Source organism: Carcharodon carcharias, chromosome 17, assembly GCF_017639515.1.
Source record: "Carcharodon carcharias isolate sCarCar2 chromosome 17, sCarCar2.pri, whole genome shotgun sequence".
Classification (NCBI taxonomy): domain Eukaryota; kingdom Metazoa; phylum Chordata; class Chondrichthyes; order Lamniformes; family Lamnidae; genus Carcharodon; species Carcharodon carcharias.
Window position 1 is genome coordinate 94,994,444 of NC_054483.1, and position 17,932 is coordinate 95,012,375.

Sequence of the window (17,932 nt, forward strand, 5' to 3'; positions counted from 1 at the left end):
ACCTGCACCTGAAGTGCTGTAACCTGCAAGGCTGTGGAGCAGGTGCTGGAAAGTGGGATTAAAATGAGGGGCTAGTTTCTTTGTATGCGTTGGTCAAAAAAGAGAAAATAATGGGCTGAATAGCCTCTGCATCGTAACCTCTGGTTCTGAGGGAGAAGGCTTTTGGCCATCTTGACATGGTTGCGAATCCATTAAAGCTGATTTTGCAGGAATTTTGTCCGAATGCTTGTGGAGCTGGCTTCAAGATCACTAGTTCAAAAAATAAAAAATACCTGGAAAAACTCAGCAGGTCTGGCAGCATCGGCGGAGAAGAGTACAGGTGACGTTTCGAGTCCTCATGACCCTTCAACAGAACCTAGTGTTTGTTCAATGATCCTCCCATTGGATCTGGAGGGTGCACTGAAGACATTCCTGTTGCAATTTCTCTAGCTGTTATGTGTCACTGATCCACAGTCCTGGCCTCACTGCAGTACAGAAGTGTGGTGACGACGACTGCTCTGCACGTTAGGACTTTATTTGACTTGCCGAGGTCTTTGTTGTCAAACAATTGCTGCTGTAGTTTGTAGCAAGTTGAACTGGTGCAGTCGCTCCAGTACTGGATTTCCTTGTCAATGTTGGCGGTTTTGAGAGAGAGCTGCCAAGGTATGGGAAGTGCTTAACGTATTTCAGCAACTCCTTCAACAATGTATGGCACATAAAACACTTGGCTGATCAAGTATGGGTTGAGATGAGCTTTTTATTTTGACAACATTCAAAGACAGGCTGAGCTTATAGTATATGGAATTGAAGAAATCAAGAGTGGCTTGCAAATTTGGTGCAGAATGGGCAATGACACTCGTCATCCACAAACTGTAGGTCATATTTATCTATGGTGTTCAGTTTGGATGGTACGACTAAGGTTAAGTTTTCCATCCAGATGGTATTTAATACTGATGAGGTGAATAACCACTGTTAGGTAGATCATAAATAGTTTGGGGCCATGATGCAGCCTTGCTTGACCCCATTCCAGATTTTGAAGACATCTATTTCAGATCTCCTGCTCAAAACAGTTGCAGTCATTTCGTCATGAAGCAATTGCAGGATTGTGATGAAGTTTCTTGGACATCCAAATCTTTGAAGCAGAATGCATAGAGACTTGCGATTTCCTAAGTCACATGCTTTGGTTTGGTCGATGAATGCAATTCTGAACTCCTAATGGTCTTCTGGACGTTTTTTTCTTGGATTTGTCTGGCAACAAAGAACATGTCAGAGGTTCCCCTGGAAGGTCTAAAGCCACATTGTGCATCTGGGAAGATTTCCTTAGCCACAGGAAGTGGACAATTCAGGATTTTCCCTGCCACTGACAACAAGGAAGTACCTTGATGGTTTCTACAGCATAATTTATCTTCCTTCTTTGGAGATAGTTTCGTCCCTGAAGTCACTGGGCAGTGGAAGTTCCTTTTCCTCCCAAATCTGTAGGATGAGTTCATGGGTCCTCTTGTGAGCTTTGAAGACCTCAATTGAATATCCTGCAGTTGCTGGCTTTGTTTTTTTTTTCTGTTTTGTGTAAACCAACAGTAGCAGAAAAGTTTAATATTTTCTTTCATGATAAACATCTTCAAATTTTACCAACATTAAGATGTACTCTCTTTGACACGTTGATCCATTGACAACTCCACTCTAAATGTTAGACCACTAGTCCACCTCAGCACTTAGTGGTATACAGAGAATAAATGCATGGGAGGGAAAGAAAAAAATAATCAAGATTCTAAAAGTTTATGACCAGGCGTTTGCATTGTGTATAATCACTTCAGACTGTTTTAATCTCTCTGCTAGCAGGTGTGAATTTTTTGGTTTAGTGCTGTTTAAGTCCTGGAATATTAATTTTTTTTTTCATTTTAGGAGTTGTTGGGTGTGTTTTGCTACCGACGAAGATGATCGGACAGCAGAATGGGTGCGGCCTTGCAGGTGCAGAGGATCCACAAAATGGGTTCACCAGACTTGTCTACAGCGATGGGTTGACGAAAAGCAAAGGGGCAACAGTACAGCCAGAGTGGCTTGCCCACAGTGTAATGCTGAATACTTAATTGTCTTTCCAAAACTGGGTAAGATTAATACAACTCACATCAATTTTTTCACTGAGATTTTCAAAATTCATGTATTTATAAAATAGAAAATTCTGGAAATACTCAACAAGTCTGGCTGCATTTGTGGAGAGAGAAAACAGTTATAATTTCAGGTCTGTGACCCTTTTGTTCTTTTATTGTTTGTTGCCTTGTGCATCATTTTCTGGCACATGCACAAACAATGGAATCTATAATGGGAGGGAAGCAAATTTTAATCTTTAAAAATACTTTATTCCCTTTATTAAAAATAAATTATAGATTCTTCCCCTCCCTCTCACAAAAAAAATTGAATTGATAACTTGATGGCATTTTTAAGAGTTTGCCCTCTAATTGGGTGAAATAGATTTAAGTACCCAGTCAAACAGTTTAAACCAATAATGCTCACCTGATCTTGATGTTTTTGAACTAACTACTATTTTGAAGACGGTTTGCAAAACATAGCAACTCCTACAGTTTCAAGGGTAAAACATTCCAAAATGAAACATTCTTGATTTAAAGCAAAGGTAAGGGAATTGTCCAGTGGAATATTGGGACAGTCAAAATATAAAACTGAACAATTTTCCACCTACTCCTGATAGGAATATTTTTAGTCTATACCATATCCACCTCATGCTTAAATATTTCCCTCTGTTGCTGCATTTACCCACTTGATTGTCTAATTTATCTGGTTAAGGTACTTTTTTATACTTTTGAAATTTACTGTTTTGTATTCCCACTGCTTTACTATGATTTGTACATGATTTTCTTCCTCATGTATTGGTTGCAAACCTAATTCTACTGCTCTAATTAGACTCATCACTTTTTGTTATTGCTAGTACATTGTACCTCTTATTGAACATTCTTGTCCAATTACTTTTCAACATCCATTTATATTGCCATTACATAAGCATTCTCCCAGTTATCATGCAACTTCAGTGTTTAAGGTTTAATATTCACGGTACATGCTGTTGACCGCATAACACCAGAGTATTCTTCAGTTTTCCATCAGTTTGATTCTACAGTTGCATAGAAGCTCCTTCATGTTCCCAGATGCATCTTTTGCAATCACTGCCCTGTGATCAACTTTATTCTTTTAGCTAACTGTTGTTAAACTGCCCAGGTATATAATTTATATATTTCCATCAAAGCATAAATGCAGAAACAGCAGCAGATTGTGTGTGTGGCAACTCTGCTACAGCAATGCAAAACTCACCCCACAGCACTTCTCTCTCCTGATAGTCCTGTATCATTTTCTATTTCCAAGTATTTATTTTTCCCTGAAAAGATGTAGAGATGCCTGGCTAAACCACTCCCATGCTTCTCTAACTCTCTACTTTTTCTGTTCCAGGATGTTTGTTTTCCTTGTTACCTTGATTTTGATATATTGATATACATTTTCAATCTATATTCTGAACTTGGTTGATTTTCCACCTTAAGTATTTCTTTCTTTTGTGTTTGCCATTAGTACTGTATCATTTGCAAAATTTGGGGTTCTGAACCCTCGAACCCAACCTCTAACTTATCCAGACTTTCCCAAAATAAATTTAGAGAATGCGCTGAAAAGATTGGGTGATCTAATCCATCCTCATTTTACTCCTCTTGTATTGTTTGTACATTTCAGTTATTACTATTTGTTCTGCAAAAGGATCCTTTATCCAACCATCCCTGCTTATATTTGAGAATTCCTGTGTTGTAATATCCCTTTAAGGGATAGCAGCATGCCATCACTAGATGGGAAGTGTGTCATGTGATCCAGTCTGTTTAATTTTTGCCTGTGAGCAGAAAAAAGCGCACACAGCTCTGCTGCTGATGTCTTCAAGCTTTCTACCTTTGTATAGCTGTTCTCAAGTACCTAGACTTAATAAATGAACCCATAACGTGTTTACCCAATGCCTTATGAGTGATTGGTGCCTTTTTATATCATTATAAAAACATGACATCCTAGAAATTGAATAAGTCTTGACTTTTTTTTTTGTTTTCTAACTCAGCAGCAAGTACAACTGTAGCCCTCTTAGCATCGACCTATCTGACATTAGCTAGTCCATCACAAACAGGCAATGGAAAGTTGGACTTTCCTAGACTTTTATGTTTAACTTAGTCATTTGAGAAACTTAAAGCCATGAGGGGAACCTCAAAATTTGTTTGTCATATTAACTTCAAGGGCTTTCATTAAAGATAACAGTTTTAAAAAACCCTTCTACACATAATAATTGCTTTCTTTGGTTGATTTTCTTGATTTTTTTTTTGATTTTCAAATATCTACTTAGTTGCTAAGTAATCAGTTTGGTATACTTCAGTCCAATTAGTGTGACATTAGAAGTGGATTTGTTATGCTCTTTATAATAGGCTATACATAAAAGCCAACTGCAGATTCTTCCCCCCAAATAAAGGGCTGTTTTTAAAATCTGTATATACAGTTAAACATTTTGTTACTGAGGATTCATTTAATCATTTTTATCCACAATTGGAGTGACAGGTAAATCTCTTAATCTAGTTTTTATTATAGATTAGCAATTCAATGTTTGATGGTTTTAATTATTTATAACCTTAAGACTTTGATGGCATAAAAAGCACATAGGAATTTAATCTATGAACTCAAACTCATATATTTCACCACTCAAAAGCTTACCAAAATAAAGTTCTCTCCTGGATAATTTTATTTTTTCTCTCTCTCACGCTTGTTTCAAGGTGAAGTTTTTAAAGCACAGTTGTATTTCTTATAAATCACTTTTTACTATTGGCTTAAATGCAGATTTACTGCTAACTTCTAAAGGTAGAAGATGAACTCGACTTCAAATGGGGCATAGATAATTGTTAAGTTACATTATTTGTCTTCACTTGTGTCATCGTCATCGACTGTCCCTCAATTCGAAGATATGGTTGAGAGTTTCTTCCATGGGTCTTCATGTGACTGAACAGGCTGATTCATGACCTGCAGATTGTTGGACACATGGGGCAAGACGTCCCATGTAGCAGTGGGATCAGCATGCAAGATTTGCTTCCTTCTCTGCTGCTGCCCTGCCTCAGGATTAAGTGTTTGGACTCAAAGCATGGTGCAGCTTGATGAGCAAGTTGTTGCCATTTTCAGCAATTAGTAGCAAGCTCCTCCCAGACACTAATATCAATGCTCCGCTTCAAGGACAGCTTCAGAGCATCTTTGAAGCTTTTTCTTTGTCCCCCCCAAAACACTGACCATTTGAGAGTTGAGAAAACAAGACCTAGCGGGCTTTTCAGCAATCTGGACACAGTGCCAGTCCATCACAGTTATTTTGCAGGAGCTTTGTAGTCTTCAAGAAGAACACTGGTGTTTGCTCGACGGTCCTCCCATTGAATCTGGAAGATGCACTGGGGGCGTTGCTGATGCAATTTCTCTAGCTCCTAGAATTGCTGATGCAAGTCTAGGTAAATAATACTCACGCCAAAGTCCAGTTGATCATTGATGAGGTAAGTAACCAGTGTCAGATATTTTGTAAATACTATGGGGGCTATCGCTTGACACTGGTCCAGATTTTGAAGGCATTTGTTTGAGACCTCCCGTGCCAGACAGTTAGTCATATCCTCATGAAGCAGTTGCAGGATTTAATGCCAGGGTTGGCTTCTGATGTCTGAAGAGGAACCACTGGGAAAAGCCAATGCAAATGTCATCCTGCTGACAATGTGTGCTCAGCATGGACTTGTTATAACAACCGTCCTCTTCCAGCATAAGGGCAAATAGAAAACCACATGGAGGCATCCTAGATCAAAGCACTGGCACTTCTGAATTATGTCATTATTTGAGACAAAGATCGAAGAGATATCTGTATCCATGGGGTGACTGATAATTGTTGGACAAATCAACGAATTGTTCGATCGGTGGTGAATATCCACCTAGCACCAGGGCATCACAAGACCCAAAAGTACAAGAGGAAGAAGATCATTGTCTCAGCCCTAAAGCAGCCCAACCCAAAGGGAGGAATTACTTGTGTAATGAGTGGCTTTAAGTATGCCTTTCTGTAAAGTTATTTGCATAATGTCTGCCATTGCGTAATATCCAGAAGATCAAAAGAAAACCAATTTTATTTACAGCAGTGTTGTTCAAATCCAGATTTTTCCTCCTTGCTCCCTTTCTTCTCATGAGATCAAAACAGCACCATTTTGAATAACAGACAATATCATACTCCATATAGATGTAAAGCATGTCTGAAATTGCTTTGCGATTCATGTTTCGGAAATCTTACATTTGAAAGGTATCCAATGTACCCAGAATATTGCTGGTAATTCAGATTTCAGGTATTTAGTTTGGTTGTACTTTAAAGGTCATAAAAAAAAAACCTTTTGTTCCTGCTGTTCCAAACCCAACTTTTCCATAACACGATTTTCAATGTCAAAGGTGCAAAGCTTTGTTCTATAAATACCTTGATTGTGTTTGCTGCAGGCAAATCATTGTGTGACTTGTAAAGGTGATGATTGTAGTTCCTTTAAGTAACTTCATTGAGAATTCATTTAGTATCTACATTTTTATTAATCATTGCAAAATGCCTTCATAATGTAAACCATATACTAATACAAAGCCACATAAAAGGTGGAGTTTTGATGGTTTTTTGAACAAAATTAGATGACACTTCCAATGTTTTAGTATCCTGAGGCAGAAATGGCATTTAAATACTTGAGCTTTTGAGATGTACTGAACCAATTTGTATGAGACCATTGGCTCCATGCGCTTTTCATTGTGCAGTCTAGACTGGCTATTGCAACACGCTGCTGGCTGGCCTCCCACTTGTACCTTCCATAAAGTTGAGGTCATCCAAAGCTCTGCTGCCTGTGTCTTAACTTACACCAAGGCCATGTCACGCATCACCCCTGTGCTCAGAGATCTACGTTGGCTCCTGATTAAGCAATACCTTGATTTTTCAAATCCCTCCATAGCCCCTTCCTGTTGCTGTAATCTCCTCTAGCCCTAAAACCATCTGTAATATCTGTGCTTTGTCACTTCTAGCCTCTTTTAATTTCAATTTTAATTGCTGCACCATTGACAGCTGTACCTTTAGCTGCTAAGACCCTAAGCTCTGGAATTTCCTCCATAAATCTTTCTAGCTCGCTATCTCTTTTTCTACTTTTTATACCTTTTTGACGAAAGCTCTTGGTCATTTGCTCTAATATCCTCTTATGTGGTTCTGTGTCAAATTTTGTTAGATAACTGTTCCTGTTAAATGCCTTCGGAAGTTTACTATGTTAAGAGAGCTATAATAAATATCAGTGATTATTATTGCTGTTGTTGACATTGGTATCAGGGGCTTATTTTGAGTTGGAGTTAGTTTGATTAAGGCTGATTTTTTTTCAGGGAATGGAGCAGTGTCAGGTTCATGTAAGCAAACGGACTCCCATTTCTGGGCAAAGGAAAGACTATGTGTACAAGGTCCCTTATGTTTGAACCAAACATTGTATTTCTGCACCTGCTTAGTTGTCGGGAGGCGATGGCACAGTGGTCTAGTTGCTGGACTAGTAATCCAGGGTAATGGACCCAGGTTCGAATCCCGACAGGGCAAATGATGGAGTTTGAATTCAATAACAATCTGGAATTGTCGATTGTTGTAAAAACCCATCTGGTTCACTAATTTCCTTTAGGGAAGGAACGACATCAGCTCCAGGACATCACCGCTGGAGTTCCTCAGGGTAGTGTCCTCAGCCCAACCGCCTTCAGCACTGACCTTCCTTCACAAAGTCAGAAGTGGAGATGTTCACTGATGATTGCTGTATGTTCAGCACCATTCATGAACCCTCATACTGAAACAGTCCATGTCCAAATGCAGCAAGACCTGGACAATATCCAGACCTGAGCTGACAAGTGGCAAGTAACATTCGCACCTCTGAAGGTGGAAAAATCACCCGGACCAGATGGATTACACTCCAGAGTTCTAAAGGAAATAGCTGAAGAGATAGTGGAAGCGTTAGTGGCAATCTTTCAGGAATCACTGGAGTTAGGGAGGGTCCCAGAGGACTGGAAAATCGCTAATGTAACCCCCCCTGTTTAAGAAGGGATTGAGGCAAAAGACGGGAAATTACAGGCTGATTAGCCTGACCTCAGTCGTTGGTAAGATTTTAGACTCCATTATTAAGGATGAGATTTCAGAAAACTTGGAAGTGCATGGTAAAATCGGGCAAAGTCAGCATGGTTTCATCAAGAGGAGGATTCTTTGAAGAGGTAAAGAGTAGTTTAGACAAAGGAGAGCCAATGGATGTTATCTACTTGGACTTCCAGAAGGCCTTTGACAAGGTGCAGCACAGGAGGCTGCTCAATAAGATAAGAGCCCATGGTGTTAGAGGCAAGGTACTAGCACGGATAGAAGATTGGCTGTCTAGCAGGAGACATAGAGTGGGGATAAGGGGCTCCTTCTCAGGATGGCGACTGGTGACTAGTAGAGTTCCACAAGGGTCAGTGTTGGGACCACAACTTTTCACTTTATGCATTAATGATCTAGATGAAGGAACTGAGGGCATCCTGGCTAAGTTTGCAGATGATACAAAGATAGGTGGAGGGACAGGTAGTATTGAGGAGGCGGGAGGCTGCAGAAGTATTTGGACAGGTTAGGAGAATGGGAAAAGAAGTGGCAGATGGAATACAACGTGGAAAGTGTGAGGTCATTCACTTTGGTAGGAAGAATAGAGGCATAGACTATTTTCTAAATGGGGAGAGAATTCAGAAATCTGGAATGCAAAGGGACTTGGGAGTCCTAGTCCAGGATTCTGTTAAGGTTAACTTACAGGTTGAGTCGGTAGTTAGGAAGGCAAATGCATTGTTGGCATTTATTTCGAGAGGACTAGAATATAAAAGCAGGGATGTGCTGCTGAAGCTTTATAAGGGTCTGGTCAGACCACATTTAGAATATTGAGAACAGTTTTGGGCCCTGTATCTCAGGAAGGATGTGCTGCCCTGGAGAGGGTCCAGAGGAGGTTCACGAGAATGATCCCAGGAATGAAAGGCTTAACATATGAGGAACGTTTGAGGACTCTGGGTCTATACTTGATGGAGTTTAGAAGGATGAGGAGGGATCTGATTGAAACTTACAGAATACTGAAAGGCCCGGATAGAGTGGATGTGGGGAAGATGTTTCCATTAGTAGGAGAAACTAGAACCCGAGGGCACAGCCTCAGAGTAAAGCGAAGACCTTTTAGAACAGAGGTGAGGAGAAACTTCTTTAGCCAGAGGGTGGTGAATCTATGGAATTCATTGCCACAGAAGCCTGTGGAGGCCAGGTCGTTGAGTGTACTTAAGAGTGAGATAGATAAGTTCTTGATTGGTAAGGGGATCAAGGCGGGAGAATGGGGTTGTGAAATTTATCAGCCATGATTGAATGGCGGAGCAGACTCGATAGGCCGAATGGCCTAATTTCTGCTCCTATGTCTTATGGTCATCTGGTCAAATGTGTCGGGCAATGACCATCTCCAACAAGAGAGAATCCAACCATGGCCTCTTGATGTTCAATGGCATTACCATCACTGAATTCCCCACTATCAACATCCTGGGGAGGGTTACCATCAGAAACTGAACTGGACTAGCCATATAAATACTGTGGCTACAAGAGCAGATCAGAGGCTAGGAATCCTGCAACAAGTAAATCACCACCTGACTCCCCAAAGCTTGTCCACCGTCTACAAGGCATAAGTCAGCATTGTGATGGAATATTCCCTACCTGCCTGGATGCAGCTCCAATAACACTCAAGAAGCTTGACACCGTCCAGGACAAAGCAGCCAGTTTGATTGGCACCACATCCACAAACATTCACTCCCTCCACCACCAATGCACAGTGTGCACCATCTCCAAGATGCACTGTGGGAATTCACCAAGGCTTCTTCAAAGCACTTTCCAAACCCATGACCACTACCATCTAGAAAGACAAGGGCAGCAGATAGATGGGAAAAGTACCACCTGGAAGTCCCCCTCCAAGTCACTCACCATCCTGATTTGGAAATATATCGCCGTTCCTTCACTGTCGCTGGGTCAAAATCCTGGAACTCCCTTCCTAACAGCACTGTGGGTGTACCTGCAGCACTGTGGGTGTACCTACACCACATAGACTGCGGTGTTCAAGAAGGCAGCTCACCACCACCTTCTCAAGGGCAACTGGATGGGCAACAAATGATGGCCCAGCCAGCGAAGCCCACATCCCCTGAACGAATAAAAAAATAGAATGCCCATGTTGTATGGAGATATTTGAATTGTTATCCAGTTCTTGCGGGGGGGGGGGGGCAATGGTTGGAGGTAGGGCAAAACATATCTTTGCACTAGGATTGATTCAAAATAGATCAATTAAGCAAGTTTATTCCATCGTCTGCCTTCAGTTTAAGGAATGTTTGCAAAGTGGTAATGTTGCTAGACTAGTGACCCCATTCCAGGGGCATGAGTTTAAATCCCAACAAGGCAACCAGGGGAATTTGAAATCAATCAATTAATAATAAAAGCTGGAATAAAAAGCAGGGTTCATTAATAATGATGAAACTGTTGGATTGTTGTAAAAACTCTTTTGGTTCTCTTTGATTTGGAGGGTAGCTATGGCACAGAATGTACTCTGGGCAGGGTACATCAATGACCATCAGCAAGAGAGTGGTTCAGTAGCACCACAGCTGGCTGAGTCCTGAAGGATACGTTTGCCAGTCTGGAGCTGCAGAAGTGGAGACACAACCAACAAGAGGGAAAAACCTACTTGACCTCATTCTCATCAGTCTACCTGTCATAGATGCATCTGTCTATGACAGTATTGGTAGGAGTGACTGCCGTGTAGTTCTTGTGGGGACTGAGGATACCTCCATTGTGTTGTGTGGCATTGCCACCCTGCTGAATGGGATAGATTCAGAACATATCTAGTAGCTCAAATCAGGGCATCCATGAGGCACTGTGTGCTTTCAGCAGCAGCAGAATTGAAATTTACGACAATCTGTAATCTTGCAGCCTAGCGTATCCCTCACCTTACCATTACCGTCAAGCCAGGGGATCAAGTCTGGTGCAATCTGGAGTGCAGGAAATCATCCCAGGAGCAGCACTTGGCACACCTAAAAGTGAGGTGCCAACCTGGTGAAGCTACACCACAGAACTACATGTATGTTCAACAGCAGCAGCAGCCTGCTATCAATAGAGCAAAGCAATTACACAACCAATGGATCAGATTAAAGCTCTGCAGTTTCACCACATCCATTTGTGATGGACAATTAAACAACTAACTGGAGGAGGAAGCTCCACAAGCATCCTCTGTGATAGCAAAGTCCAGCATGTCAGTTCAGAAGACGAGGCTGAAGTATTTGCAACTTTCGTCAGGCGATGGATGATCCATTTTGGTCTCTTCCTAAGGTCCCCAGGATTACAGATGCGAGTCTTGAGCCAATTTGATTTACTCCATGTGATATCAAGAAACACCTGAGTGCATTGAATATGGCAAAGGCTATGGACCCTGACATCTTCGCTGTAATACTGAAGACCTGTGCTCCAGAACTAGTTGCAACCCTAACCCAAACTCAGCTATTTGAGCTACATCTCTGCCATCTATCAGACAATGTGGATAATTGCACAAGGATATCCTGTCCACAAAAAGCAGGACAAATCCAATCTGGCCAACTAGCATCCCATCAGTCCATCCTCAATCATTAGCAAAGTGATGTCTTCGACAGTACTATCAAGCTGCTCTTGCTGAACAGTAACCTGATTAAAAAATTTCAGTTTGGGTTCCACCAGGGCCACTCAGTTCCGGACCGCATTACAGCCTTGTTCCAAACATGGTCAAAATTGAATTTAAGTAAGGTGAGAGTAAAGGCAACATTTGACTGAGTGTGGCATCAAGGAGCCCAGATCGCTGATGTTGGCACAGTGTTCAGTTCTATTTTCATATCCTCAGATATTGAAGCGTTCCATGCTTCCATGCAGCTAGGCCTAGACAACGCTCATATTCAGGCTAAAAGTAGCAAGTAACGTTGTGCCACATAGGTACCAGGAAATGACCAACTCCAACAAAGAATCTAACCATCCCATCCCTCACCTCTCCTCATTTGATGTTTAATGGCCCGAACATTTCTGAATCCCCCTACTGTCAACATCCTTGGGATTACCATTGACCAGAAACTTAACTGGACCAGCAGTGTAAGTACTGTGGATGCAGGAGCAGTTCAGAGGCTGGGAATTCTACTGAAAGTAACTTGTCTCTTGACTCCCTAATGCCTGTCCATCAGCTACATGACACAAGTCAGGCATGTTATTTCATACTCGCCACTTGCTTGGATGAGTGCAGCTCCATCAACACTCAAGAAGCTTGAAGCCATGCAGGGCAAAGCAACGTGCTTGATTGACACACCATCCACCTTAGACATTCACCCTCTCCAACACCGGCACACAGTGGCAGCAGTGTGTACAGGTGCATTGCAGCAACTTGCCAAAGCTCCTTAGCACTTTCCAAACCCTCAACCTCCATCATCTAGATGAACAAGGACAGCAGACAAATAAGAATACCACCATTTTTAAGTTTTCCTCCAAGTCGCACTCCATCCTGAATTGGAGTTATATCGCACAGCTATACCTACACCACACAGACTGTGTGTAGGGAAGATGTTTCCATTAGTAGGAGAGACTAGGACCCAAGGGCACAGCCTCAGAGTAAAGGGAAGACCTTTTAGAACAGAGATGAGGAGAAACTTCTTTAGCCAGAGAGTGGTGAATCTAGGGAATTCAATGCCACAGAAGGCTGTGAGGCCAAGTCACAATGTATTTACGACCGAGATAGATAGGTTCTTGATTGGTAAGGGGATCAAAGGTTACGGGGAGAAGGCGGGTGAATGGGGTTGAGAAACTTATCAGCCATGATTGAATGGCGGAGCAGACTCGATGGGCCGATTAGCCTAATTTCTGCTCCTATGTCTTATAGTCTATGGCCTTATGATGAGGACCCAATTAAACTCAGCACAACCTTGAGAATCTGACCTAAGCCCACAGATGAGGGATCCTTCATGTGATGCAGTGATGTTGTTTCTGAGCCTGCAACCAAGATCTCCAATTACTCCCCACAGTAACCTATTCTTAAAAAATTGATAAAAGTTTGAAAGGTAAGGCCAAGAGTGCTAGCAGAGAAATTCCATATGGTGGGCAGATAGATCTCTGAAGATATTCACCATAGTGGCTTCTTTACTATAATTTTTTTTTTCCATTCTTGGATGTGAGTGACACTGGCAAGGCCAACATTTATTGCTCACTCCTAATTGCACTTGAGATGGTGAACCAGCTTCTTGAACTGCTGCAGTCTGTGTGGTGTGGGTACAGTGTTGTTAGGAAGGAAGTCCCAAGTTTTTGATCCAGCAACAGCGATATAGCTCCAATTCAGGATGGTGTGCGACTTGGAGGGAAACTTGAAAATGGTGGTATTCTTCCCCCACTCTACCAGGCCTTTCAGTATCATGTCAAAGCCTAGTCAGCAGAAGAGACATTTCATAAGCATCATGTTCTCACCTGGTCACCCAGCAATGACTTCTCTTAACTCATCCCAGGATCTCTATGGGGTGTTGATGCTTTTATGGGTATTAGGAGGAAATTACATTATATGTTTGGGCTAGTTTATTCTTTACATTTTGACCTCAAACAATGCCTTATAGGAAAACGTTTGTTCAAATAATCAAACCCTAGTATTTGTATCCACAGTTCTTATACAGTACTTTGCACGAGATTTAGTGATGTTTTGTTTTTGAGGTTGATGACAGCTAATTTTGAAATGGATTTTTGAGCGTCACAAAAATGATGTCTTGTCACTCTGGTTCAGTCACTCCAAAACTTATTGCTATAAGTAGCTAAAAGATGAGCTGTCTTTTTCTGAAGCTTGATGTAAGCTGTACTTCTCATATATAAGATAAGTATGTATGGACAGAAAATTGTCAGCTTTCCAAAAAAATTATATAAACAGCAATAATGGTCTTTGAAAATAATAGATTTGTGACTGTAGCAGACAAATACTGTATTTAAATATATCATTATTACATGCGTGTATGGCATTGAATTCTCTCATGTGAACTGTGAGGAGGATATTGATGGACTTCTAGATGACAAAGACAGCTGGTTATAACAGCGCAAATGTAGGAGATGAAATTTTAATGTGGAGAAGTGCAAAGTGATATATTTTGTTCAGAAGAATGCGGAGGAGCAATATAAAATAAAGGATAAATTCTCAAAGGAAGGCAGGAGCAGAGGGATCTTGGGGGTGTATGTGCGTAAATGATTTAAGGGAGCAGGTTACGAAAGTGATTGGGTTTTATAAATAGAGGCATAGAGTACAAAAGCAAGGAAGTTACAGTGAACCTTAATAAAATAGTGGTTCATCTCAACTGGAGTAGTGTGTCCAATTCTGGGCAACTATACTTTAGGAAGGATGTAAAGGCATTGGCGAGGGTACAGAAAAGATTTATGAGAATGGTTCCAGGGATGAGGGACTTCAGTTATGTGGATAGATTGGAGAAGCTGGGACTCTCAACCTTTTCTTCTCTCAGAAGTATTCAAAATAATGAGGTGTATAGACAGAGTAGATCGAGAGAAACCTTCCCATTGGCAGAAGAGTCAAGAACAGAGGATACCAATTTTTTTTTTTTATTCGTTCATGGGATGTGGGTGTCACTGACTGGGCCAGCATTTATTTCCCATCCCTAATTATCCTTATTTAGAGAGCATTTGAGAGTTATCCACATTGCTGTGGGTCTGAAGTCACATGTAGGCCAGACAAGGTAAGGACGTTAGAAAACTAATTAGTGTTGTTTTTACAATAATCGGACTTTTAATTCCGATTTTTAATGAATTCAAACTCCTCCATCTGCCATGGTGGGATTTGAACCCAGGTCCCCAGTGCCCTGGGTCTCTAGATTACCAGTCCAGTGACAATACCACCATGCCGTCACCTGCCCCCTGAAGATGAATGACAAATAAACCAAAGGCAACATAAGAAATAACTCCTTTAAGCAGCAGCTGGTTAGGATCTGGAATGGACTGCCAGAAAGTTTGGTAGAGCCAGATTCAGTCATGGCATTCAGAATAGGAATCAGAAGAGAGAAAATTTGCAGGGCTAGGGGAGTGGCCACATCCTGTGCTGCAGCCATCCTATGATGTTATGCTAAACATATCTATCATATAATGAAAGTCTTTGTGTATTGCATGCACTTTCATAAGTAGCGTTTTTGTGTAAGGCATTCTTCATCACTAGAAACCACTACTCTATAAAGCAATACACCCTTGAACTCCAAGCAAAACAATGGGAGACTGACTTGTTAGTTATTATGCAACTGAAAACTGTGAAGGCGTGGTTTAAAATGAATTACTTCCCCCCCCACTTCTCAAAACTGTAATAAGAACTAACAATTTTAGGTTTGTTTAAATAGCTGTAGAACTATAATTGAATGTGAAATATGAATTTAGAATGTATTGATGAATGGAACAATAGTTTTTAGTTTTGACGCATCATTCGCCAACTTATAATCAAACTTTGCAATGCCTCTGACCAGAAAGAAAAAGCTAGATAAAAATGGCCTGGTTGACATCTTTTCTTTCCTTTGTTTCACAAGGAAACAATTTTATTAATTGTTCAGCTGGATTGGGAACTCATTTACACTCAATAGTACTCAGACATATTATGCCACTCAACATCTTGTTTTTTTTAAATTTAAAAACATTTACCAGCATCTTTTTTAAGTCTTATGTCCATTATGTATCTGTAAAGATTACCGTGTGATCAACAGGCAGCATATCCTAATTGACTGCACCCACCAAGATATCTGCAGGTCCTGGAAACACTTCTGTAGGAATGATAATGGGAAATTGTGCTTGCAGGAACAAGGCCAGCAGAGAGCCAGATGCAGAGCTGTTGCCATCTGTTGCAAGGAGTCTTGCATTTGCTATGCAGCATTAGGCTGATTCATCTGGTGATGGTAAATATTAGCTCTTCAGCAGGCATACTACAATACTAACATATGGGATGCTGCTGTAGAGTGGCACAAATGGTCACCGTCCTCGCACGTATATCTTGGGCAATACCACCTCCACTTCAGCAACCATCAAACAGCAGTCAGATGCTCAGTTACTCTGACATTTGCTTGCAGACTTATGCCTACACTTTGGCTTTTCTTTCCTGTCATTTTACCCAGGACTTGTTCTTCCTCTCCCCCATCAGCTTTTCGTAGATATGAAGGTAGTCAAGACCACATAGCCTGTTGAACTTTTCTTTTTTAACACATAAACGAAGTGTGGAATTTGGATGAGTTAGGTACCTTGTACATAACATGACAATTCTCTGGAGAGATAGGGGACCCAGGCCCCTGTTGACAACCAGAGGTCATCTCAACCACAAAATGGCTTAACCCGTTTGAGTAATTTGCTGTTTTTTTTGTTTGGCATAATGTCACAGGTAGTTCTCATCACATTGATGTGTCTTTTCTCTCTATCAATGTATTGGGCCTGCCATACTACTGTGGCCTCACAGTTTTATGATTGCTTATCAAAGGGCCACGAGAAGGAGATGGCTGAGTTTTCCTGGAGGAAGACTTGTACATGCTTCACTCCTCCAGTTATATTCCTTTCATCAAGAAATTGAGATGCTTTGGAGCTTCTGTAGTGTTCCATTGCGTTTGTCTGACCCTGTTCACTGCCTGACCAGCTGCTGTATCAAGTTTTATTCCTATCAAGCAGAATTCTTCCTTATTCTAAAATATTCAACCATCTAAGAGCTGAGGATGCTCATCACAGCTCCATGAAATATCAAATTGCAAGAATACCAAGAGTCCACTTTACAACCAATCAGTACTCTCTTCTCATGCAGCATAAATTGTTGTTCCGTTTACAATTTGGTATTCTTGTGTATTGTCCAGATGAGTGCAAGACAAAAAGCTTCAACATCATGCCTTTTTTTCAACAATATTCAAATTTTACACTACCAAATGGCTGTTTATAATATCAAATCGAAACATGATAATGGATTCTGAAGTGACTCTTCTCATTGCTGACTAGATTTGTTGATTAATAAAATCACTATTTTAAAAACTACAAATTTTTAGTCCATTTTGAAATATTTAAACTCTCTTTATATTACAGCAGTGCCTTCAGGAGGAAACAAAATATCATGACTCATTAGTTTTTTTAGGTCATGTAATTTAGTTTTAATTTAATGCAACCCTTTTAAAATATAATTGCAGCACAATCTGATATTTTGATTTTGAGGATGAGGCTAATGCTTTTTACTAGCCTGATTGATTTTGGTCCTGATGTAGTTATTTAAAGAAGTATTGCTTGGTAAAATTCTGTATTCGATTTTCTTGGGACAGACGATAATTGTCACCCTTCCTATTAAATGTACTGTTTGTGAACTAATGATTTTGCTGTGTTGTTTCATTACTACTTTGTATCTAAATAATAAGTAAAATGACATTACTTACCCTATTGCAAGTTGGAAATGACTGCAGACTTGATGCATTTAACATGATCTATATTAAGCTTTTAGAAAAGATTGATTTATCAACAGTAAACAAACCAATGTGGTTATAGCATTTGGTCTATGACTGCTGAAATCCCAGTGTTTTTATCTACTATGTACTCCCCACGGTGGTCACAAAGCACAGATGGGGTTAGACTGGTAAGCAGTAAGTAACATTCAGTTTGCAGGGTGAGCCAGAGAGATAAGTATCAGAATGCTCTTGGTGAAAAGTGCCTTTGGGAAAGCATCATGGATATAGGGAAGACAAATCCCAGTCCTTGTAAAATTTTTATCGAAGTTATTCTGTTTTGCTGCTTTTAATATAATAGTGGGCAATTCAACATTACCACAAAAAACAGTGATTCAATTGACACTGTGTAACATCGGAAGTTGTT

The 17,932-nt window shown here is 40.6% G+C and overlaps 1 protein-coding gene across 2 annotated transcripts in view; it reads left to right on the forward strand.

Moving 5' to 3' along the window:
- Nucleotides 1–17,932, forward strand: part of march5 (membrane-associated ring finger (C3HC4) 5) — a 104,990-nt gene that overhangs the window by 33,829 nt on the left and 53,229 nt on the right. For both annotated transcript variants that reach the window (XM_041209996.1, XM_041209998.1), the window contains exon 2: nucleotides 1,882–2,084. In XM_041209996.1, the coding sequence (XP_041065930.1) occupies nucleotides 1,882–2,084 (203 nt within the window). The remainder of the gene's footprint in view (nucleotides 1–1,881; nucleotides 2,085–17,932) is intronic.